General features: G+C 40.8%; 1 protein-coding gene across 2 annotated transcripts in view; it reads right to left on the bottom strand.

Moving 5' to 3' along the window:
* usp13 (ubiquitin specific peptidase 13) overlaps positions 1-26430 on the bottom strand; it is a 105904-nt gene that overhangs the window by 54757 nt on the left and 24717 nt on the right. For both annotated transcript variants that reach the window (XM_078563856.1, XM_078563857.1), the window contains exons 4-8: positions 21871-21992; positions 14131-14273; positions 12051-12235; positions 1903-1997; positions 883-1070 (exon numbers count right to left, since the gene is read on the bottom strand). In XM_078563856.1, coding sequence (XP_078419982.1) covers positions 883-1070; positions 1903-1997; positions 12051-12235; positions 14131-14273; positions 21871-21992 — 733 coding nt within the window. The remainder of the gene's footprint in view (positions 1-882; positions 1071-1902; positions 1998-12050; positions 12236-14130; positions 14274-21870; positions 21993-26430) is intronic.

Genomic DNA, 26430 nt, shown 5'->3' with positions numbered 1-26430 from the left:
GCGTGATTCTCCAGGAAACTCCTGGCTGCATAATTAATGAGCCCAACATCATGCAATTTGGCTGGTTCACCGCTAGGCTCTGTGGCAGGAGTCTCTCTGACTTCCCAGACTCACCACGGGACTTAGGCCCAGGGTGGAAAATCCCAGCCCTTTGATGGCCCGCCACTGGGATCGTCTAGTCAATGGATCTTTGACTGGCCCACCACATCCTACCGTGGGACCAGAAAATCCCGACCATTAGCTCATGAGACAAGTAATGTGACAGATTAGAGAAACTGGAGGCATTGAGAAAGGAGAGGCTGAGGTAGAGCTGGTGTTGTCAGCATTCATGTGGAACTGATTCTGGATGATGTCATCGAAGGGGCCGTATGTAGATGAGAAATAGGAGGGGGCCAATGTTAGATCCTTGGGAGACTCCAGAGGTAATGGTACAGGAGCAGGAATAGAATCCATTGCAGGTGATTCTCTGGCTACAACTGGATAGATAAGAATGGAGCCAGATGAGTATAGTCCCAACCAGCTAGGCAACAGAGGAAAGGCAATGGAGGAGAATGGTGTGGCCATCAAAGGATGCAAACAGGCCAAGAAGAGATAGTTTATCACAGGCACATAGGATGCCATTTACGATTTTGGTAAAGGGCTGTTTCAGTACTGCGGCAGGGCAGAAGCCTGATTGTAGGGATCTAAATACGGAGTTCCAGAAAAGGTGGGCAAGGATTTGGGAGGCAACAGCATGTTCAAGGACTTTGGGAAAAGGGAAATTGGGGATAGAGCAACAGGGAATATCTTACAACGAACATTCTACATAAAATGAAAACTTTAAAAATGTCTCTCTAAACAGCATTGTCTTACACAGAACACAAACTTCTGTATAAAACCCACCTTCTCTGAAAGTCAGGGATGCTGAAGATTATCTGCATAACAGAACTGAGGTAGCAGCTGTTTCCAAGATTCTTGATGCCAGTGTATCCAGAACCATATATTGGCTTCAACTTCATACCAGATTCTTGGACCATCTCCCACTCACTGATCCGTGGCTTGATATCATCGATGGGATTAACATTTTCTGACTATCAAACAGATGTAATAAATAATCACCTGATAATACACTTTTACAAATCCTTATCCAATCCACTTACATTAACCATTACATATGTTATGTAATGACATTATACAGATGCATTTCTTTACAATGAATGATTACTACCTTGCTTGTCCTATGCAGCTGTATTAAAAAGCAACTCTATCTGCTCCAAATTTCCAATGAATCCACTGTGCCTGTATGATCAGTGGTTTCACCAACAAGAACGAAAGAAGAAAATGATCAGTGCTAACAAGAATAATGTGATTGCCACCAACCTTACACCCTCCTAATTTTACAAAGCAGTTTTATAAACTACTTAAATATATATTTACTATATGTATAAAAGTTTAAAATACTTCTGAGCCAACATGATGTGCTTGTGTGCAATATATCTGTTCACATGCAGTTTTTTTGTAAAGAATTTAGTCAGTGGGCAGCAAATCCAGCCAGAGGCTCTCTATAATGAGCAGATACCAGTGCCAAATAGGTCACTTTGACCGCAATCAGGTTGAAAGATAAAGGGACGCACTATTGTCATCTCAACCTTTCTTTTGACTCCATCATAGGGTGGTGGGAATAAGACTCTATTACATCTCCTGATCATTTTAACATTCACCAAAAGGTGACTTTCATTTACTGCAATTTTCTTTGCTTCAGTATGTTTATTCCCGTACTGATTTTATCTGATTTTATTCCACTGACTCAGCTTCTATTAGCTGCTGTAAATAAGAAAATGACAGGTCCATTATTTTGACCCTGATTAGAAGCATTTCATTTTATTTCCTCATCCAGTGCGAGTGGTGATATTTTCTACGCACCTTTTGCATTTTCAACATGTCGATACCAAAGTGCATCAAGTGTTCTGCAATATTTGCATCTAGTACTGCTTCCTCTTCATCAAATGAGTATACATCTGCATAGTAAGCAAAAATACAAATATGATACAAGATTAGATTTTATTTTAAATTACACTTGTGCAGGTGTGAAAAAACTAAAAGTGCACGGAAAGAAAATACCATCTAAAAAGGGCATTCTCCCTATTGCTTCTTTGACGATTGCTGCAATATATTCATACATTATGAGCTTGCGCAGTGCACAATTACGTCATAACAGCACAATCCTTGTGGATTTGCAAAGAAGGTCTGGAGAGAGATGCAGTGGTTTCTGTCGAGGTTCATTCCGAGCAGTTGTGTGACACAGGATTCTGTGCTCTACGGGCTGTTCCCAGGGACACACACTGAGACAAACATCAACTGCAGCTGGAGGATCATTAACTCGGTGAAAGACGCTCCTTGGTCTGCCCAAAACTTGTTGGTCTTCCAGTGCAAAGAGTTGTCCCCGACCGAGTGTTGCAGACGGGCACATTCCAAGGTCCAGGACTATGCGCTGAGGGACGCACTAAAGCTTGGGGCAGCCGCCGCAAAGGCGCAACGGGGAAAGGTCTCAGTCTAAGGCCTTTCTGCACCGAGGGGCTGGGAAAAGTATAGACCCCTCGGTCTGTATGGCTCACAATGAATATATGCATTGAATACTAATTGTATTATGATTGTATTGAAGCACCTCAGAGTGCAACATGATGTATGTTGATAACTCCAATACCATTGCACTGTCTGACTGTCTGTAATGACCATATTGAAATGATTGTAATATTCATTGATTGTATTGAAGCACCTCGTGATCCATGTGTAAAAATTGAATCTGATTGTACTTTTTGTGATGGCCATTTAGAAATGTTTTGTAATGTTCTTCCAGATATTTTATGAATAAAGTATTATTTCAAAAAAAAACAACTAGCCATCTTTGGTGTCTGGCTTCTTTCTCAGTGCTGCTCAAGATGTAACAAATTTTAGTGACCAAGATGGGAAGGGTGTCCACAAAAATCAGCAGTGAATGGCAACAGGGACCATGGTGGACAGAACCCGCCAACTCTCAGTGACCTGCCTGCTGGGGCAGCAGAGATTTCAGCCGGAATGTGTGGTGCATCACACGGTCATGCTCCCGCAAGGCTGTTTGGAGCAGACTAGGCCCCTGTCACAAATCCCTTGGAACTGGAATCAAAGAAGAAGACTACAGCGCCAGAAAAGGGGAGGAAAAAATAGGGTTTTCTATTGATTTTTGGCATTGTCAGATAGTGTCTGGAACTGTCTCCTCAGTCAAATGGGCTCCTGCAGGGTCCTAATATGCATCTGATTAATCTTTTATCTGGCTAAGAGGACATTTTCATCACTAACTAGACTGGTTTTGGTTGAGTTTGCTCTACTTAGGCTACCTCAGAGTTATTTTATCATAAATACTCATGTCGAATCTTTTCTGCCTCACAGCAGAGGTGTACAGATTTGAGACCCTGTATCACTGTTACAGATAGCCGCAGTGACAATTTACTGTATCACTGTTGAACTTTGAAACTGGACAACATAGCTGTGCCCATGACATACATCAGAATGCTCGGAACATACGAGGGGGTTTGAAAGCCATTCAGTTCCCATATTGAAAGAAGGGATGTGTTTTTCAGAGCTAATAATAAAGATGAAAATGAAGAGGCCAAGATTCAGAATTAGGCAATTCTTGAGCAAAAGAGGACAATTTTGCGAATGGAGATTGGTCTGGAAGTGTATGGTATGCTAACAAACCTTTTTGCTCCCAACGAGGTAAAAGATGTACTATTCAAAACAGTCATCGTAAGGCTGGAGGAATATTTCAACCCTAAGCCAGTAATGATAGTACAAAGCTCGAAATTTTGAACCAGGTATCAGAAAAGTAGTGAAACATTAGTGAGTACATTGTGGCACTGAAGAATTTATCATTACATTACAACTTTGGAACGTTCTTACACTACACATTATGAGACAGATTTGCATGTGGATGGGTGGACAAAATAACTCAATTGAAATTACTGAATGCACAAAATATTACAATTGAGTTAGCATGTAAGATGGTTCATTCATGGAGACATCAGCATGCTCAAGAATGTTGTCCTATGCAAGTGTTAGTACAGCTTCTTTCTATACACAGAAGGTTTGGAGACACCTAGTCAGAAGAGTGCTAGAAATAACTGTTCAAGTGACTTGTTACCGCTGTAATGGCAACCATATGACACAGGCATGATAGTACAGAAATTGTAGATGGTTTAATTGTTAAAAGAAAGGCCACGATGGCCAAAATAGAAAAGAGAACTCATTCCATTGTAATGGAAAACATCAACATCAGAAGGGTGGAGTTCACAATCTTGAAGTTAATTCAAGATGCTTAACTGAAGAGGAGCAAGGGCTGTAAAGCATTTATGCCACTAGCAATCACTCAAATGACAGACACTTTTACACAAAGGTGTTGCTAAATCATCAGCACACCAACATGTACGTCTTATGAGAAAAGGTTAGACAGGTTGGGCCTGTATCCGGTTGGAGTTTCAAAGAACGAGAGGTGATCTTATTGAAACATATATGATCCAGATTAAAAATCAGGGGTCTCCCATTTAAGATGGGGATGACGAGAACTTTTTTTTTCTCAGAGGTTCACTAGTCTGTAGAATTCTCTTCACCAGAGAGCAATGGAGGCAGGGTCATTGAATATTTTTAAATCTGAGTTATATAGATTCTTGATTGACAAGAGGGTCAAAGGTTATAGGCCGTAGACAGGAAAAGAGAGCTGAGGCCACAATTAGATCACCCATGATCTTATCAAATGGTGGAGTAGGCTCAAGGGGCCAAATGGCCTATTCCTGATCCTAATTCGTATGTCGTATGTTTGAGACAACTGCAGATTGTTCCATGTGTAGAGACATGAAGGAGAGAAGATTCAGTGCTGTCCCTGAGAGCACAGTTCAGTTGAAAACCTAATCATGTGAGGTGTTTGAAACATGTCAACAAATGGAGTGCATTGTCCAATTTAAGGTCAAGTCTCTCAAGCTGCCCATTATTGTAGCAAGATATATCAACAAACCAAGGTTAATCATCAAAACTGGCTTTGTAAGCTGTGATACAAAACCAGTTTATTGCAAGGCTGGTTCCTTATACTCTCAAACCTAGGTTGAAGAGGAGCTAGACAGAAATGGTGAGCTACTGAAAGCTGATCATAGTGATTGGGCAACTCCAATTCTAGTAGTGCCCAACCAGACAAAACCGTAAAGATGATGCAGGGCCTACAAAGTCACAATCAGCCTGTTTGTGGATGATGAGCCATATCCATTACCAACCTCCCAAGATTTGTGTGCAGAGTTAGCGGGATCCAAGCTATTTGCAAGTTGGATTTGTCTCATAGCTCAACATGGATCAAGATCAAGAGAGTCAAGAGGAACTCATGCTAAATATACAATGGGGTTATACTCCTACGCAAAGCAGCCGCATGGTGTGAAGCCTGCTCCAAAAATTTTCCAAGCTACCATGGAGAAGATGTTGCAAGGAATGCTTCATTGCTTGTACAGTCAGGATGATGTGCTGATCGTGACTGCAACAGAAGAAGAGAATCTTCAAGAGGTGGATGTAGTGTTAATAAGGTTCAAGTTGAAAAGGGGTAAGTGTGCTTTCATGCAATTGACTTAATGTACCTTGTCTTGAAAATCAATGAAAAGAGGCTACAGCCAGTGAAAGAAAAGATAGAACTATAGTCAATACCCCAAAGCCAAAGGATGTGTCTTTGCTTTAGATGTTTTCTAGGCATGGCCCAATATTACTCATAATTTCTGTCCCAACTTGAAACTGTGTTAGCTTCACTACATGAGTTGTTGAAAAAAAATGTGAAATAGGGATGATCTAAAGCATTACAAGGTGCTGAGGATGCATATAAGGGAAGCTTGACCAGTGAAGCACGACACATTCATTGTGACACAAATCACAACCTGAAGCCAGCATATGATGCTTCAAACTATAGAGTTGGAGCAATGAGAAACTAGAAAGTGGGAGGGAAGGGAAGGGTAAAACTCCAAGAAGTATGACTAATAGGAAACAAAGCAGCAGGTTAGCGTGTGGGGGGGTGGATTCAACTTCATGGAAAATTATGAAAAAACTGAAAAGAAAGGAGAGCCCAGGAGAGGCTATTAAAGTCCCCAGAACACAAAATAGGATAGAGTGTTTGGAAAGGGCTAGGAATCTAACTTCAAGCACATCAGATAAAGGGACGACAATGAGAAAGGGGACGGGAAATACAGGACTGAAGGTCTTGTATCTGAATGCACGCAGTATACGAAATAAGGTAAATGAGCTTGTGATGCAGATTGAAATTGGCAGGAATGATGTGGTAGGCATCACGGAGACATGGCTGCAAGGGGATCAGGACTGGGAGCTAAATATCCAAGGATATACATCCTATTGAAAAGATAGGCAGGTTGGCAGAGGGGGTGGGGTTGCTTTGTTCATAAGAAATGAAATTAAATCGATAGCAAGAAATGACGTAGGGTCAGATGATGTAGAATCTGTGTGGGTAGAGTTGAGGAACCGCAAAGGTAAAAAAACCATAATGGGAGTTATGTACAGGCCTCCGAACAGTAGTCAGGATGTGGGGCACAAGATATACCAGGAGACAGAAAAGGCGTGTAAGAAAGGCAAGGTTATAGTGATCATGGTGAATTTCAATATGCAGGTAGACTGGGAAAATCAGGTTGGTAGTGGATCCCAAGAAAAGGAATTTGTGGAATGTCTATGAGATGGCTTTTTGGAGCAGCGTGTGTTGGAGCCCACTAGGGAACAGGCAATTCTAGATTTAGTGATGTGTAATGAGGCAGATTTGATAAGGGAGCTTAAGGTGAAGGAACCCTTAGGAGGCAGTGACCATAATATGATAGAATTTACCCGGCAATTTGAGAGGAAAAAGCTAGAATCAGATGTAACGGTATTACAGTTGAATAAAGGCAACTACAGAGGCATGAGGGAGGAGCTGGCCAGAATTGACTGGGAGATGAGCCTAGCAGGAAAGACAGTGGAACACCAATGGCAGGAGTTTCTGAGAGTAATTTGGGAGACACAGCAAAAATTCAACCCTAGGAAAAAAAACCATACTAAAGGGAGGACGAGGCAACCATGGCTGATAAGGGAAGTCAGTGGCAGCATAAAAGCTAAAGAGAAAGCATACAATGCGGCGAAGAGCAGTGGGAAACCAGGGGATTGGGAAGCCTACGAAGACCAACAGAGGACAACTAAAAAAGAAATAAGGAGGGAGAAGATTAAATATGAGGGTAAACTAGCCAGTAATATAAAAGAAGATTGCAAGAGTTTTTCTAGATATATAAAGGGTAACAGAGAGGAAAAAGTGGGCATTGGGCTGCTGGAAAATGACACTGGAGAAGTAGTAGTGGGGAACAAAGAAATGGCGGAGGAACTGAATAGGTACTTTGCGTCAGTCTTCAAGGTGGAAGACACGAGTAACATCCGCAAAGTTCAAGAGAGTCAGGGGGCAGAGGTGAGTATGGTGGCCATTACCAAGGAGAAGGTGCTAGGAAAACTGAAAGGTCTGAAGGTGGATAAATCACCTGGACCAGATGGATTACATCCCAGAGTTCTGAAGGAGATAGCTAAAGAGATAGTGGAGGCGTTAGTGGTGATCTTTCAGGAATCACTCGAGTCCGGGAGGGTCCCAGAGGACTGGAAAATCACTAGTGTAACCCCCCCTATTTAAGAAGGGAGTGAGGCAAAAGACGGGAAATTACAGGCCGATTAGCCTGACCTCGGTCGTTGGTAAGATTTTAGAGTCCATTATTAAGGATGAGATTTCAGAATTCTTGGAAGTGCATGGTAAAATAGGGCAAAGTCAGCATGGTTTCATCAAGGGGAGGTCATGCCTGACAAATCTGTTAGAATTCTTTGAGGAGGTAATGAGTAGGTTAGACAAAGGAGAGCCAATGGATGTTATCTACTTGGACTTCCAGAAGGCCTTTGACAAGGTGCCGCACAGGAGGCTGCTCAGTAAGATAAGAACCCATGGTGTTAGAGGCAAGGTACTAGCATGGATAGAAGATTGGCTGCCTGGCAGGAGGCAGAGAGTGGGAATAAGGGGGTCCTTCTCAGGATGGCGGCCGATGACTAATGGAGTTCCGCAGGGGTCAGTGTTGGGACCACAACTTTCACTTTATACATTAATGATCTAGGTGAAGGAACTGAGGGCATCCTGGCTAAGTTTGCAGATGATATAAAGATAGGTGGAGGGACAGGTAGTATTGAGGAGGCGGAAGGATTTGGACAGGTTAGGAGAATGGGCAAAGAAGTGGCAGATGGAATACAACGTGGGCAAGTGTGAGGTCATGCACTTTGGTAGGAAGAATAGAGGCATAGACTATTTTCTAAATGGGAAGAGAATTCAGAAATCTGGAGTGCAAAGGGACTTGGGAGTCCTAGTCCAGGATTCTCTTAAGGTTAATTTGCAGGTTGAGTCGGTAGTTAGGAAGGCAAATGCAATGTTGGCATTTATTTCGAGAGGACTAGAATATAAATGCAGGGATGTGCTGCTGAGGCTTTATAAGGCTCTGGTCAGACCACATTTAGAATATTGTGAGCAATTTTGGGCCCCGTATCTCAGGAAGGATGTTCTGGCCCTGGAGAGGGTCCAGAGGAGGTTCACGAGAATGATCCCAGGAATGAAAGGCTTAACATATGAGGAACGTTTGAGGACTCTGGGACTATACTCGATGGAGTTTAGAAGGATGAGGGAGGATCTGATTGCAGCTTACAGAATACTGAAAGGCCTGGATAGAGTGGACGTGGGGAAGATGTTTCCATTAGTAGGAGAGACTAGGACCCGAGGGCACAGCCTCAGAGTAAAGGGAAGACCTTTTAGAACAGAGATGAGGAGAAACTTCTTTAGCCAGAGAGTGGTGAATCTATGGAATTCATTGCCACAGAAGGCTGTGGAGGCCAGGTCATTGAGTGTATTTAAGACTGAGATAGATAGGTTCTTGATTGGTAAGGGGATCAAAGGTTACGGGGAGAAGGCTGGAAAATGGGGTTGAGAAACCTATCAGCTATGATTGAATGGCGGAGCAGACTCAATGGGCCGAATGGCCTAATTTCTGCTCCTATGTCTTATGGTCTTATGCTCAGTCATGTCATGAACGACAGTCAAGAGAAACCCATAGCATTTGTGTCACGGACTCTCACCAAGAGTGGGCACAACTATGCACAGATAGGAAAGGTTTCATTTTCAGAATCGAAAAGATCCACCAGTTTTATTGGGTAGAAATCTCACGCTAGTAACAGATCATAAACCCCTAGTAGCTATTCCAACATTGGCAGTGTCAAGGATGCAGTAATACTACAACATACACCCACTGAGCTTTTGATGAAGGAAGGCAAGGCTGAAGAACACGGTTGAGTCTGATTCTACCAAACTTGACTGTTAAAGTTGAACATAAACAGTTCAGTCAAAAATGGCAGTAGGAAACAAACAAAAGGGATTGCAGTTTCAAGCAAAATGAGCATCTTCATGTTCCAAGCCCCACTCACAATATGGGAACCGTAGTAGAAGATTGTGGAACCAAAAGATAGTTGGTTGAAAATGATGGAAATTTGAGAAATGTTTATGTGCAGCACATGATTCCTGCAAGGGCTGAACCAAACCACGAATGCGATCCATTTGATCACGAGCTCATCCCAGAGTTTGAACCAGTTCAGACTCAGTGTCTAAAGTATCAATTTCCGAGAAAGAAACAGGATCTTCTTAAAGTACTGAGACAAAACCAAACGGTTCAAACAGGTCTACATCAAGAATTGTAAGGAGATCAGGAAGATTGCATAAACCAGTTAATAAATTTGATTTGTAAATGTAATTCAAAGAGAAAAAAAGAACCAGTTGTAATTATGCCAAGTGTGCATATCCATAACGATTTGCTTATTTGCATCTCACTGTTGAAATTGTATAATTAGTGCAACACAAAATAGTTTACTGAAGAGAAACAAAATAATAAGGTTAAGCAGTGTAATGTATTCATATATTATGAGCATGCACAGTGTGCAATGGCATAATAACAACACGTGAATTGGCCATCTTTGGCGTCCGTCTTTTTTGTTAGTGCTACTTAATATGCAACAATTGTTGTCACTTGCCACCAGCCTGACATTCACATCTGCATCTGCCCTGATCCAGGTTTGAAACATTTGTTAAAAACTTTGAGCAGCATTTTATGACTCCACCACCAAAAAAGTCACCGTGAAACCCTCTCCCACTTTAGTGGGATGCCTTGCAGCCATTTAGTGCTCGGAGGAGAAACCACATCTAGAGAAGTGTGTGCAGTTTTGGACTCTTTATATAAAAAATGATATATAATTGTTTTAGAAGCAGTTCAGAGAAGATTCACTGGACTCATTCCTGAGATGAAGCGGTTGTCTTATGAAGAAAGGTTGAACAGGTTAGGCTTATACCCATTGGAGTTTAGAAGTATGAGAGATGATCTCATTGAAACATAAAAGATCCTGAGGGGACCTGATGGGGTGGATACCTGGAGGATGTTTCCTCTTGTGGGAGAAACTAAAATTAGAGGACAGTTTAAATATAAGAGGCCTCTTATTTAAGACAGAGATGAGGAGAAATTTTTTCTCCAAAAGGGTTGTTGGTGTATGGAATTCTCTTCTCCAGAAAGGTTGGCGGGCAGGCGAAGAGCCCAGGCGGCCTTTGCATTTATCATGAAACCTCATCCACGGGCAGAATGAAGTTTCATGAAGTGTTTATAAATTAAATGTTTTTAATTAAAGTTTATTGACATGTCCCAGCTCATGTGACACTTCCTTAAAATTTTTAAAAATCACACTAATCTCCCTGAGGCAGCTCTGTGCCTCAGGGAGATTTCTGCGCTCTTTCGCGCCCATGCGAAAGAGCGCAGGCCCCGACTCAGCCTCCTCCTCCCACCCGCACAGGGAGCGCTCAGCGCTTCTGGGTGCGTGTCACGCTGGGGCAGCGTGATTGGCCCACCTATGCAAAATGGTGGCACACAGCGGATCGCAGGTGGTGATAGGCTGCGTGCCCACCCGCGTCCGCTCCCGACCAACCCCCCTGACAGGGAGAAAATTCTCCCATTGGTATTTGCATTAACTAATGAACATAGGAACAGGAGCAAGCCATCCAATCTCTCAAGATACTTCTATCATTCAGTGAGACAATGGTTGATCTGTATCTTAACGCCGACCACTTGCCTTGGCTCCATTCCTTTTATTCCTTTGCCTAGCAAAATGTATTAACCTCAGACTTAAGATTATGAATTGAACTAATATCTATTGCTTTTTGTGGGACAATATTCGACACTTCTACAACCCTTTGCATGAAGACGTTTGCTCATTTCTCTCCTGAATGACTTAGCTCCGATTTTAAGATTTCTATGCCCTAGTCTCACCAACAGCAGTAAACGTTTCTGTCTGCCTACCTGACAAAAGATCACTGAGCTGAAACATTAATTCTGTTTCTCTCTCCATAGATGCTGCATAACCTGCTGAGTACTCCTAGCATTTTTTGCTTTCATTACTTTGTAAATCCATGTTGATTTCTCTGATCAGCTCAAATTCCTCTAAGGGCTCTGTCACTCTGCCTTTATTATAGATTTCTATAACTTTCAAACAATGGAGGATTTTAAACAATTTTATTCTTAAGCCTGTTATTTAAATAGAATACACAATGAAGAACATACACATTGCAGCAATTTCACTTGACGAAAACTTTGAACGCTCATCACAACACCATCATTGATTAATGTTTTCTCTTTCAAAGAATAAACTGGCCATTCTTTTGTTCTCAATTTTGTTTCCTGACAATTTCTTTACAGAAATTAAAATCCTTTGCATTGTTTAACATTGTTTTGCATTGTTGAATGGTCACTCTGTGCAATTTCAATTTTGTATTCAGCAAAAAGAATGAATAGGCAACTTGCAATTTCAAAATATACATTTCAGAGAAATCAAAAAGGTCCATTTTACAATCAGTGCCAGAAGATATGAGATTATCATTTAATAGCTTAGGCCCTCAAATAACATCTTATTACTGAAGAGGATGAACTAACCTGCACCATCCGGAGTGATGGTTCCCAATTTAACTGCCAAAGGGTAACGTGTCTCACGGTAATGTTCCAGAGCATGTCCATTTCCACCACTGCCATCAAAGAACCATTTTCCACACAATATGGTGCCATCTGTCAGGTTTAGCCAAAGATTCTCTCTCAGGTCACACCAGGCACACTTCCAGCCACTGTAAGAAATTGTGTGAAAGGACAAGAGATGACAAAACACTGTTGTAAGTCACACTGAAGTTTCTTGCTTCATAAATTAACTCAATGATTATAAAAAGATCCTTGAAATATGTTCAATAATCTGACAGTGCTGTATCTGTGCAAAGTCCAAGTCCATCAAACACTTTGGAACACTTTTGGAGTCATTTAATGAAAATATATAAAATACAAAATTGATGTACACCATAATGATATTACTCATGAATGATAAAATGATAAAAAAGTTATACCCTAATTTCCGAGCTCCAGGACAGTGTATCTGGGGGTACCTTAAAGATGTGTTGGGTACATCCCAACTAGGGTTCTGGAGGTTCCCTGAAGGTTCCCAGATAAGGACTGCATGGCAATTGCCCAGGAAACTCAGACTTCCATTGGGCAATTGCCCTGCGCTGGGAGCCATCGGAAAATGCAAATAGCAAACTTTAGATAATTCCAACTGTCACACAGCAATAGTTACCCAGAAAAAGTTAGAAGAATTAAAGCCTCTTCTAACTTCTGGATAACTATGGCACTGATCAACCCTGACCCCCCCACAGGACTCCCCCAGCCCACCCCAATACCCCGCCAACTACCCTCTAACCCCCCCACCTCCAGGCCCGACTCCTGTCACTACTCCCCCCCCCAGCCAGGATCAACTCCCAACTACCCCACTAGGTCCAACACACAACCACCAACCCCCAGGTCCAATTCCCAACATCCCCCCCGACCCAGGTCCAACTACCGACCACCACCCTCCCCAAACTCCTGACTCCCCACCCACCCCAAGCGGCCTGACTCCCAACTCCTGACCCTCCCCCCAAATCCTATCCGCTGATCTTATAAACTCACCTTCTCCCTAGCCTGTCAAAGACCTTTAAACTTGGCTGGATCTTTAAACTTATCTGGTTTACTGCACCTAGTGCCATAAAAAAGGGGACTTAGCTTACCTACCTGAGACTGAGTTGCCCACAACTATTGGCCCCGTGAGCACACTGCACTACACAGATCTCACCTGGCCTGAGTCAGAAGGTTGGGCAAGATAGATCATCTGGATTTCCAGGCAAGCAATTTTGAGCAGAGTGGCAACATGACTCAATTGCCACTCCACTGAAGTTACTGCCCATTATTATCTTTCACAATCATAAAAAGTGCCAAAAGCTTCACAGACAGTAACCCTCAGTAACAGATAGCACAGAACTGTCAAGTCTCAAGGAAAAGCTATTGAAGAAATGGTACACTGGTAGTACCACAACTCATCAATGTTGTGCAAAGTTATAGTTAGACAGTGATGGAATATAGTAACATTATTTGGCAGACAATAGTCTAGCATCAGAAATTGAAGGCTCAAGCTGCACTCCAGAGACATGAGCACAAAACACTGTCAGTGTTGCCTTTATTTGGATGAGACATTAAACCAAGGCCCCATGTGCCCCCTCATGTGGATGCAAAAGAATCTTTGACATTTTTCAAACAAGAGAAGGGAGTTCTCCTGGCCAATCTTTATTTCTCAACCAACATTGTTAAAATAGATTATCTGGTCTTATCTCACTGCCATTTATTGAACATTGCTATGCTCAAAATGGCTATTACATTATATTTCAAAAGTACTTAATTGGCTCTGAAGCACTTTGTTCTTTGGTCATAAAGCCACGTTATCAACAAAAGTTCTTATTTCAGGCAATTCAGTTACAAAACAATGCAAGTAAACAGCAGCTGAGTATTACCAATTTTAAATGGCATCTTATTTTACCCCATCATTTTACTAAAAAGTCCTTATAAATATATATGATTTTATATCTGAACAATATTCAAAACAAATAAAAATGAAGACTGATTGAGTCAAAGCTATGCATTCATTGTAGGGAAGGTAGTTAACCTGGGTGGGATTCGGACTCCATTGTCCAGTTGTTGAAGATTGTTCTCATGTTTTGAGTCCTTAAGTTCTTCTTCCCATGACTCAGAATCCTGCCTTCTGTATGGAGACCTTGAAGCAAGGGCAGCATCGCATGCTATTGTCACCTGGTGGGATGGGAATGAGCAAAAGAATCAAGTTAAAATAATGACCAAATAAAGTTTCTCAAAATAAAATGAGCAGCCTTTCATGAGCAACTTAAATCAAAAAACTTTAGGAAGTCACCCGGAGACTGCTCTCCAAGATAATATATCAAGGTAACTTTACAAGATCACCACTTTAACAATGCTGAGCCTTCATGTCCACCGAGACATCTGTTCTGTAGTGTTCAGCACCTTTTGGTAATCAATTGACTACTGGCTCATTTTAAATATGACTTTTCACAGATACTGAATCAAGTTAAAATGATACCATACCTGCAGGATGGTCTCAGATCTGTGCTATATTTGCTGAGTTCAGTGGTATGCTGCAATTAGTTTAGCTTTCCTTAGTGGCAAACAAAAATAAAAATAAAGATCAGAGCTCCCACCTTACAGGAGCCTTGTCGTCATTTTGGAAATGAGGTTCCAAATTGCTGGAACCTCAATCTTATAACTACACAGTGATATCAATGTTGCATCTAGGGACTTGTGAAGATCATGCCCAATGGCTTATGTCCCTGCAAATCAAATAGCATGATAATAAACACTTCAGATTGAGGTGTAACACTGAGAGACAATAGCCCTGTAACTTCTGAAAAGCCTCAAATTAACTTTAAAAGTTTATTAAACATCTTTTTAGTGGCTCTGGCAGCTATCTGGCAGCAAATACATGAGCTGGAAAAAGAGCAAGACTGAAGCTGGGATATAAAAGAGCACTAGAGCTGAGCCGGGAGATAAAAGCGCGCGGGAAGGAGTGAGAGAGAAGCTGTGAAATAAAACAGTGCGAGAAGGAGTGAGAGAGCAGCCATGAAATAGAGCAGCACGAGAAGGAACGAGAGATAAAACAGCACGAGAAGGAGCAAGAGAGGGGCCAGGAGGTAAAAAAGCGCGAGAAGGAGCAAGAGAAGAGCCGGGAGATAAAAGAACGCAAAAAGGAGCAAGAGAGGAGCCGGGAGATAAAACAGCGCAAGAAGGAGCGAGAAAGGAGCCGGGAGATGAAACAGTGTAAGAAGGAGCAACAGCGGAGCCCAGAGGTAAAAGGCTGTGGGAAGGAACAAGAGCGGAGCCACGAGATAATGGAGTGCAGTGCTGCTTGTGGGTCTCAGTGGACTGACCAGATTTGGAGAAAATCAAGCGCACCATCATAGGAAATTAGGTAAGTGATTGCTTGGTGAGTGTTTCACTTGTCTTGCTCATATATCTTTTAAATACTGGTACAATTTATTGGTAACTGTAAGGTTTTCTTCATCATAAGGTTTTTGCAATAGCAGCAGTAAAGCTTATTGGGAGTAGTAGGATGTATTAATTAAAATAAATAAAATTTAAAAATAAATATAAATGAATAAAAATAACTAAAACTTTTAAATAAAATAAAATAATTAAAATAAATGCCTAAAACACAAACTTGCATAATTAAGTAACATATAACTTTTAGTTGTAGGTGGTACTAGATTTTAATAATCACAGTAAATTGTAGTATATGTAGGAATTATTCTAAGTTAATTAAGAATGTATTTAAATTAAAATCACTAAATAACATAAAGAACTATTGCAAGACAGGTGTTATGTTGCAACTGTGGAATGTAGGATCTTCTGGATGCCAGGGCGATCCAGGGCAAACACGTCTGCAGAAAGTGTAAGCAGCTAGAGGATTTCCAGATCAGGATTATTGATCTGGAACCCAAATTGCAGACACTGTGCAACATAAAGGAGGGGGAGAAATGCCTGAACACTTCGTTCCAAAAGACAGTCGCACCTCTTAGAATACAGTTGTCTGTTTTGGACAGCGGTGAGGGACAGGAGGATGTGACTGAGTGAAGCAGTAAAGGGACCAAGTAAACAGTTGTGGAAGAGACTCAGAGTTTGCAATTGTCAAACAGGTACAAGGTACTTGCTTTTGGTGTGGATGAAAGTAAGGTCTGCAGGGTGGATGAGCAGAGCAGACATGGCATCATGATACGAGAAGCCGTTCAAGAAGGGGGAGCAAAAAGGAATGTAGTGGTAGTATGGGACAGTATAGTGAGGGAGGTTGGCACTGTTCTCTGCAGCAAAGGGCAAGAGTCCAGACGACTGTGTGATCTGCACAGTGCCAGAATTCGGGTTATTTGCTCAGGGCTGGAGATGAAATTACAGTCAGAAGGGGAGGATCGAGTTGTCATGGTACATGTAGGTATCAACGACATAGGCAAGAGAAGAGGTTCTGCATAGTGTAACAGAACTATCATATTTTTCCTGATATTACTGTGGAATACTTTAAAGCATACTTATGTTTGTGTGTGTGCAAATAACTTAAGTAAACAGGCTCTTAGACTACAAGGTTTGAATCATCAAAGCGGTTAAGTGTAAAAACAGATATTTGAAATGCTAATGGACAAGCTAAGTAAAATGCATTTGCATTTTTAGATAAGGAGAGAGGTTGTTGGCTTTTCAAAGAGACATGGTAAGATGTTTACAACTGGCAAGATAAATAAGGCAAAGTTCTTATGTTAATTTTTCCCAAAAGTGCTGGCTATAATGATAATATAAAAGATTTTTATATTCTGGGAAAAGTAAATTCCAAAGACAGATGGAAACAATGTGATTTATAAATTAAAAAGAGGGAAATATATTTAAAGGAGGATGGGTTGCTGTATGGGGGTGGCCATGTGAGATCTTGACTGTGTGAAACAGACTTGTGAAGAAGCAGCCTATAGCCACCTCAGAGATCAGTGTTTGCTTGTTCCAGAGTGCAAGGTTTTTTAGAAGCTTTGGAAGTCCATTGTCCAGTGACAGGAGAAGTTGTGAAATACCTCCCTTACAGCAACATTGGGTGCTTGTGGTAATCTTGCTGGACGTTTTATAGATTAATAATCTATTTTGGATTGTTGCCTAAAAGGAGTGTGTGGTTCGGAGTCTAATTAAGTATAAATCTTGTGGGAACTGTTATAAAACTAAATGTAACTGTGTAACGAAAATCTTGTGTGTTTAAGTTTTATTTTCTTTTGTTAATAAATGTTTTAATTTAATCTTTAAAATCTCTAAAGGGTGATAGTGGACTCATTACTTCTGGCTTCAGTGCACAAACCTTCTCATAATAAATACAAATTGCAAAATCATTATGATAGCGTGGCCAAGTTTCCCTTTGGGATTTGGTCAGCCTGGCATATACCACCTGCCATATCATAACAATAGTCAGTACGAAAAGCTAGGCACCAAATTAAGAACCTCAAAGGTAATAATATCTGGATTACTACCTGAGCTGCATGCAAACTGGCATAGGGGAGGTAAGATTAGGGAAATTAATGTGTGGCTCAAAGACTGGTGTGGGAGAAGAGGGTTTCAGTTCATGGGCACTGGCATCAGTACTGGGGAAAGTGGGGGCCGTACCGTTGGCGAGACCAGTGTTCTACCAAACCGCATAACTAGGGAAGTAGAGAGGGCTTTAAGCTAAATAGAGGGGGTGAGGGATCAAGCTTGGGTAGATGTAGCAAATCAAAGGGTAGAGTTAAGGCAGGAAAGCAAAATAGTAATATGAGAAATGAGGGTCAGAGAATGGCAGGAAGGGACAGAGACAAAAAACCTAATAATACACAATGGTCAAGACTAGATGTTACAAAGATAACAAAAAGACAAAACTAAAGGCTCTGTATCTGAATGCATGTAGCATTCATACCAAAGTAAATGAATTGATAGTGTACATTGAAGTAAATAAATATGATCTGTTAGCCACTACTGAGACATGGCTGCAGGATGACAAAGAATAGGTCCTAAATGTTGAGGGGTATGTGACATTCATGCAGAATTGGAAGCCAGGTAACAGTGAAAGGGTAGCACTGTTAATTAAGGATAGCATTGGTGCAATAGTTAGAGATGACCTTCAGAAGATTGGGATGTATAATCGTTTTGGATAGGGATGAGAAATAGTAGGGGAAAGGAGTGACTAGTGAAAGTGGCCTACAGGACCCATAACAGTAACCACAATGTAGGACAAAGCATACAAGAAAAAATATTGAGCACTTATGATAAAGGAGCAGCAATAATCATGGATGATTTTAATCTACATATGAACTAGAAAAATCAGTTTGGCAGTAGCAGCCTGGATGAGGAGTTCATAGAATGCTTTCAAGATAATTTCTTAAAGCAGCACATTCAGGAACTGACCAGAGAGCAGGTTATATTAGACTTGGTATTGTGTAATGTGACAGGATTAATAACCTCAGAGTAAAGGCACCCCTAGGTAGCAGCAATCACATGATGATTGAATTTTACATCCAGTTTGAAAGGGAGAAGAGTGGGTCTAAGACTAGTATTTTAAACTTAAATAAGGATAACTATGTGGGCATGAAAGCTAATGTGACAGGCTAGCTGAAGTGAACTGGGATACTAGGCTAGAGGGTAGATCAGTAGAGAAGCAGTGGCAGACATTTAAGCAGCTATTTCAGAATGCACAGAATAAGTATGTTTCCACGATAAAGAAAAATCCTAAGGGGAGGACCCACCATCCGCGGTTAACTAAAGAAGTTAAGGAAAGCATCAAACTTAAAGAAAAAGCATATAACTGTGCAAAGGTGAGTGGCAGGTCAGATGATTGGTCAGAATAAAAAGAACTGCAGAGAATGACTAAAAGGTTAATCAGGCGAAAGAAATTAGAGTATGAGAGGAAGCTAGCTAGAAATGTAATAATGGATAGCAAGAGTTTCTACAGGTATTTAAACAGGAAAAAAGTAAGTAAAGTGAATGTTGGTCCTCTAGACAGTGAGACTGGGGAGTTAATAGTAGATAATAAGGAAATGGCAGAAAAAAGGAAAAGTCTTAAAAGGGTGGCTAATGAGGTAGTAGATGTGTAGATGTTAATGTTCTAAAATTTGCTAGATTCTGGAAAGGTTCCATCAGACTGGAAAGTTGCAAATATAAGAAGGGAAGGAGGCAGAAAATAGGAAACTATAGGCCAGTTAGCTTGATGTCTGTTGTGGGGAAGGTGTTCACTATTTTCACTAGAGAGGATACAAAACACATTCCAACAATAGCTGCAAATCAGGAGGTGGAAGGAGGCGAGAAACTTGGTGAATTAAACAATCACTAGGGAAGCAGTACTGAGCAAACTGTTGGAGCTGCGGGCTGACAAGTGTCCGGGTCCTGATGGATTTCATCCTAGGGTCTTAAAAGGGTGGCTAATGAAGTAATGGATGTGTTGATGTTAATGTTCTAAAATTTGCTAGATTCTGGAAAGGTTCCATCAGACTGGAAAGTAGCAAATATAAGAAGGGAAGGAGGCAGAAAACAGGAAACTATAGGCCAGTTAGCTTGATGTCTGTCGTGGGGAAGGTGCTTGAATCGAACATTAAGGAGGTTATAGCTGGGCATTAGAAAAACTCAAGGTAATCGGGAAGAGTCAGCATGGTTTTGTGAAAGGGAAATCATGTCTAACCAATTTATTGGAGTTCTTTGAAGGATTAACATGTGTTGTGGATAAAGGAGAACCTGTAGACGTACTGTACTTGGATTTCCAGAAGGCATTTGATAAGGTGCCACATCAAAAGTTATAGTGGAAAATAAAAACTTATGGTGTAGGGGTAACATATTGCCATGGATAGAAGATTGGCTGGCTGGCAGAGAACAAATAGTATGCATAAATAGGTCTTTTTCTGATTGGTAGGATGTGACAAGTAGAGTCCCGCAGGGGTCTATGCTTGGGCCACAGCTTTTTACAATTTATATCAATGACTTAGATGCGGGGAGGGAAGGCATGGTAGCTAAATTTGCTGATGACACAAAGATAGGTAGGAAAGTATGTTGTGAAGTGGACATAAGGAGGTTGCAGACGGACATTGATAGGTTGAGTGAGCTGGCAAAAATCTGACAGATGGAGTATAACGTGCAAAAATGTGAAGTTGCTCATGTTGGCAGGATAATAAAGCAGAGTATTACTGAAATGGAGAACGACTGCAGAATTCCAAGGTGCAGATACAGAAAGTAATTAAGAAAGCTAATGGAATGCTATCCTTTATTATGAGAGGAATTGAACATAAAAGTAAGGATGTTATGCTTCAGTTATACAGGGCATTGGTGAAGCCACATCTCGAAGACCGTGTGCTGTTTAGGTCTCCTTTTTTAAGGAAAGATGTAATTGCATTGGCGGTGGTTCAGAGGAGGTTTACTAGATTGATACCTGGAATGAGAGAGTTGTCTCATGAGGGCTTGTTTCCATTGGAGTTTTGAAGAGTGTGGAGTAATAAGACCTGAACAGTCTCAACAAGGTGGATGTAGAAAGGGTCAGTCCAGAACTAGGGGGCACCATCTTAAAGTTAAGGGTCACCCTTTTAGGACAGAGATGAGGATAAATCTTTTCTCTCAGACGATTGTGTGACTTTGGAACTCTGCCTCAGAAGGCTGTGGAGGCGGGTTCATTGAATATTTTTAAGGCAGCGTTAGACAGATTCTTGTTGGGCAAGGGAATCAAAGGTTATCGGGGGTAGATGGGAATGTGGAATTTTAAACACAAACAGATCAGCCATGATCTTATTGAATGACGGAGCAGGCTTGAGGGGCCGAATGGCCTACTTCTGCTCCTACTTCGTATGTTTGCATGTTCTATCAACAGCTTTCTAGACACCCTGCCTACTGTGGCATGCCTTTTTCAAGATCACTAGTTGACATCCGGATCAAGATCTTCCAGCACATCTGCCAAGTTAAAGACAACCCTGCCTGCAGGGCAAAACTGTGCAGTGCGCAACAGACTTCTATAATCTTCACGACTTTGGTAGACAAATACTGCAAAATGATCCCTCGCCACGTCCTCCCATAACCTGCCCAGGCACCGGAAGCATGATTTGAGCACAAATGTCCTCTCCACCATTTGCCATAGTCACATGTGTACACGGTTCTACCTTTCCTGTGATGTGTTGGTGGTGATGTGGAAGGCAGTGATGCAGAAGGGTGTCATCAGTAATGGCTACAATGGGTGCATTTTGTCCCCTGCAATCCATCAGCCTCCTTGTTCTTTTGCGCTGAACAAGTCATCAATGTTGGAATGACAAAAAAAATGAAAGTATCCTGAGCACTTCCTCAATACTTTGCATTAACATGCAGGATGTGCAGTTGGGCATCATAGCCTATCGTAACATTCATTTAACAGCTCACAGATGCGCTATTCCACAGGGCATGTCCCCATTTTTCTAATGGGTGATCTCACTTACACTTTAAATCAAAGCTATACAACTTCTGATTTAACAATTTGTTCTGAATTAGTTACATACTTCCCAGAATCAAGAAATCTCACACATATTGACATCAATTTAAAACATTTAAAACTACTTCACAATCTACAGTTCTTCAGGTACTTGGTTAAGACCATATTCAGATCATATACAGGAACCTTGTTAAATTTGACTTGTGTATTAAAAACTGTTTCCTTAAATTATACACCACAATTTTGCTGATTTTTAGATCTCTTTTTGAACAGGATTAAGATGCTCAGGCTGAAAGAGTTGTACTTCTTCCCTCAACCTTCTCTCTCCACTCAAATACATGTAATCTTGAGAATATCAGAGATAAACAATATATTCTGCTGAACACACTCACTGACCAGCGCTGGCAATTCTTCTATGTTCGGCAAAGGAATTTCATAGTGGTCAGGAAATATAACAAGTTTAGCTTCATCTTCATATTCATAATCTTCATTGTTTATGTCTTCATTCTTCTCCAGTTCTGAGAGAGAAAAAAGCAGGAATAAAACTTTAAAAAACAGATCACTGCTGTAGATGCTTACCTGAAGATTAATTTATTCAAACCTGAATTATTGAGAGAAGGGATTCCCCCTCCCTTCACACTTCAAGCAATATATACAAGCTCCATTAGGAATTGAAATATGCAATTTATACATGTGGTTTAAATGTCAATCAGAAGCTGATACAAGATTCAATTATGATTTTTATTTAAATTTTGAACTAAAAGTGGATGTCACTTCAGTAAAGAAAGAATTATAACGATAAAGAGATAGAATAAGGTAATTAATCTCGTCAGGTTTTATTACCTAAAATATGATATCTCTGACAAGCATCACAGCTGCTCTATAAATGGAACAAAACTTGAATGAATGTCCACAGGAAATAAACACTTGTAACACCATGCAATTTTAAAGTACACAACCATTAAAGATCATCTATAAGTTTCCCTTTCTATAAACCTTTGATGACAAATCATATCAAAAGAAACATATACAGTTCCAGAAACCATGGCTCTTACCATTCTGACTTCAATTTGTAATTAAAAACCTGCACCAGTTCAATATATACAATTCTTCCCTATTTTCCAAATTACAACAATTATTTTCCACAGGGTGGTGACAAATCCAAAGGTGTTTTTTTTTTAATTTGTTCATGGGAAGTGGAAGTCTCTGGCTCAGCCAGCATTTATTGCCCATCCCTAATTGGCCTTGTTCAGGGGGTATTTAAGAGTCAACCACATTGCTGTGGGTCTGGAGTCACATGTAGGCCAGACCAGGTAAGGATGGCAGATTCCTTCCCTAAAGGACATTAGTGAACAAGATGGGTTTTTACAACAACTGGCAATGATTTCATGGTCATCATCAGACTTTTAATTCCAGATTTTTTTTACTGAATTCAAATTTCACGATCTGCTGTGGTGGGATTTGAACCCGGGACCCCAGAGCATTACCCTGATGCTGGGGTAAACTAAAAGCAAAATACTGCGGATGCTGGAAATCTGATCTAAAAACAGAAAGTGCTGGAAAAACTGAGCAGGTCTGTCAGCAGACCTGAGAGAGGGAGAGAAACAGAGTTAACATTTTGAGTCCACTTTGACCCTTCTTTGTATTCTCTGGAATACTAATCCAGTGAAAATACCACTATGCCACCATGGTAAAAATTAGCATTTGCTTCTGTCTGCAATGACTTACAAATATTTATATTCAACATCTGCTGACCTATAATTAGACACATGGTTTACACAGGGAGTATTTTGATGCAATTTTGCCAAATTATTAAGATATACCTCAATTCAATACTGCCGCGATCAGAGCTGCGGTCCTAAATTGCTTCAGATATAATGAAAACTGGGAGTATCTTCTCATTTTTCCTTTCCTGCTGTCACTATCAAACTTAAAAGGGAAGTAATAGAGGGCTGAATGGGACTGTGGGTTAGCACTCTACTTCAACTTTAGGTCCTTGGCTCAGAACCAGTCCAGTCAAGTGTTTGGGATGAAATGAGTCAGTTAGCCCCAATCTACTCCTGATTCACATAGCAGAAAACTGTTCATAACTCAATATTAAATTAACTGGATGTGTTATTTATGTGAACTATGTATCGGATGGACAAAGCATCTGTTTTGCACCCCATCCTGCCATCCCAATGCAGTTGACCTGAAGCCTGATTTGTTTTCATGATCAAATTAACTTACATATAATTGCCAACCTACCAGCACTAATCATGCTCCAAGAGGCAGCTCATTGAGAAATCAGGAAATACAGTGGACATGGCACTACTTAAAGCTGAGGTGCATTTAGCAATACTGGTTAGTGAAAACCAAATTTCTGAAGCAGCAGACACCATTACTTCATCCAGGACCCTAGCATTGTTCCCAGGACGTGGCTGCACTGCAGCAAAAAGCTAAATGGTCTCACCAGGACTGACAAGGCAAGACTCTCTTTCACATCCTTCTTATTCTTTGCATTACCCTGCAACACAGTACTTTGGACCCAGGACAATAAATCTTTCTCACTCCACTTTCTGTGTCGCTAATCTAATCACAAAGGGCAACTTTGGTGAACTTTCTTCTACTTGACCTTACACTTACATTTCCCTTTCAACCACACTTGCGGATGTATCTTCATACCACATACAATATGCTAAGATACCTCAGACTTCTTCAAAACCCTGAATAGTCCCATTCCCGCCAGATGGAAGCCTAAAAATTGGCCTCAAGCCATCAACTGAAACTATTTTGGTCACAATTATTCCTGCAGTCAATTTGTAACAAATCTAAATCTATACCAGACATGGCCCTTTTTTTAATGCACTGGATTTGTTTACAGCACAATGCTCATTCAACTAAACAGCTGCCCTTTTTTGTCAGGCTCAGCCAACAAATACACTTTACTGTCATCTGAAGACGTACATATGTTTGAGTGGATGGTAATTAAGCTAAATTAGCCTGCTGACAGCACATTGGAATCATGAACCATCCCTTCTTCATTTCAAAAGGAAGATCCTTTGCAGCCCAACCCCTAAATTTGAAGAGGCAAGCAATAGACAGTTACTAAACGACAACATACTATTTTTATGAAAATGACGTGTTCACGAGAAAGCTGGACCCATAAAAGGAAACATTACCACAGCAATCAAATATTAATTATGAATCATGTGTGGGAAAACTCCAAGGCTTATAGATGACATGTCAGCCAGGGCTGAACATTTGTTTTTCTTTAAATATGTGTTACCAAATATGACAAAAATTTCCTTCAAAATAGTAATTTACATAAAGGTCTGAAGAACTATTGCAATAAATGTTTTATTTAAACCTTCTCCTTTTCCAAAAACATGACCCAACTGAATTTTTGAAAAATAACTTATATTTTGATAACTGCTAACTTATATCTGATACAGAATGACATTTTGTGAAAGTCGAGGTTAGAATTCCTTAATTAAAGATTAAAGTCTTTTCAACAAATTTGTTCACATTTTTAGAGAAGATGCGCTTCCATAAACTTACTGGAGCCTCAGAGGATCAGATTTTTTTTTAGCAGAAGCTAATTTGTTTCTCTATACCCAGGGATGTTTATTACACATACCTCTAAATCATTATTATCAAAGCTTTGCATATGTACATAGTTCCCGTCTATCACAATTCAAACTAAATATTTTCTGTATCATATCTCAGGCATCAAACTTCTGATATGAGCATCCTGTGTCAGAGAGATATGTACAGGGGAAGGAAAAAACCTCAAAAACATGCACAACCTACTTTAAATATAACAGACAGGAGCCCATTACACTTCCTTGGTTAGAACTGCTCATCTTCAAAAAGTCAAATTATACCTGTGTATGGTTTTGAAAATTGTTTCTACACAAATTGCAAGATTAATCCTTGTCCTTGCATATTCAGGTTTGGGGCCTGCCTACTTGGAGGCAAGCAGCTGCAGCTGAAGTTTCACATTTCCAACAGGTACAGCTACTATTCTATGGGGTAAGGCTTGTATTTCATTATTTTTTTCATTCATGGGATGTAGGTGTCACCGTCAAGGCTAACATTTATTGTCCATCCCTAATAGCCCTTAAGAAGCTGGTGATGAGCTGTCTACTTGAGCCACTGAAATCCATGTGGTGTAGGTACTCACAAATTGCTGTTACGAAGAGTATCTCCTGAACTCCAAAAGAAGGGTCAAATTGAACTCAAAACGTTAACTCTGTTTCTCTCTCTCTCTCAGGTCTGCTGCCAGACCTGGTCAGTTTTTCCAGCATTTTCTGTTTTTATTTCAGAATTCCAGCATCCACAGTATTTTGCTTTTAGCCTAACCCACCATCAACATTCTGGAAGTTATCATTGACCAGAAACTGAACTGGACCAGCCATATAAATACTGCAGTTACAAAAGCAGGTCAGAGGCAGGAGATTCTGTGGTGATTAACTCACCTCCTGTCTCCCCAAGCCTGGCCACCATCTACACAGCACACATCAGGAGCATGATGGAAATCTCTCCACTTGCTGAATGAGTGTGGCTCCAACAACACTCAAGAAGCTTGATACCATCAGGAGGAAGCAGCCCACCACTACCTTCAACATTTACCCTTCCTCCATGGACGCACAGTGGCAGCAGTGTGTACCATATGCAAGATGCATGGCAGCAACTCGCCAAGGATCCTTCAACAGCATCTTCCAAACCCACGACCTCCACCACCTCGAAGCATGGGAACACAACCACCTGCAAGTTTACCTGAAAGTCACACACCATCCTGATTTGGAACTATATTGCTATTCCTTCACTGCTGTCACATCAAAATCCTGGAACTCTTTCTAATAGCACTGTGGATGCATCTACACCAGATGAGCTGCAGCGGATCAAGAAGGCACCACCACCACCTTCTCAAGGGCAACTAATGATGAGCAACAAATACTGGCCTTCCAGCAA

Source organism: Cetorhinus maximus, chromosome 19, assembly GCF_964194155.1.
Source record: "Cetorhinus maximus chromosome 19, sCetMax3.hap1.1, whole genome shotgun sequence".
In the NCBI taxonomy this organism is placed as follows: Eukaryota; Metazoa; Chordata; class Chondrichthyes; order Lamniformes; family Cetorhinidae; genus Cetorhinus; species Cetorhinus maximus.
Note: the sequence above shows the minus strand (reverse complement) of the source record. Positions and strands in the feature narration are given on the sequence as shown.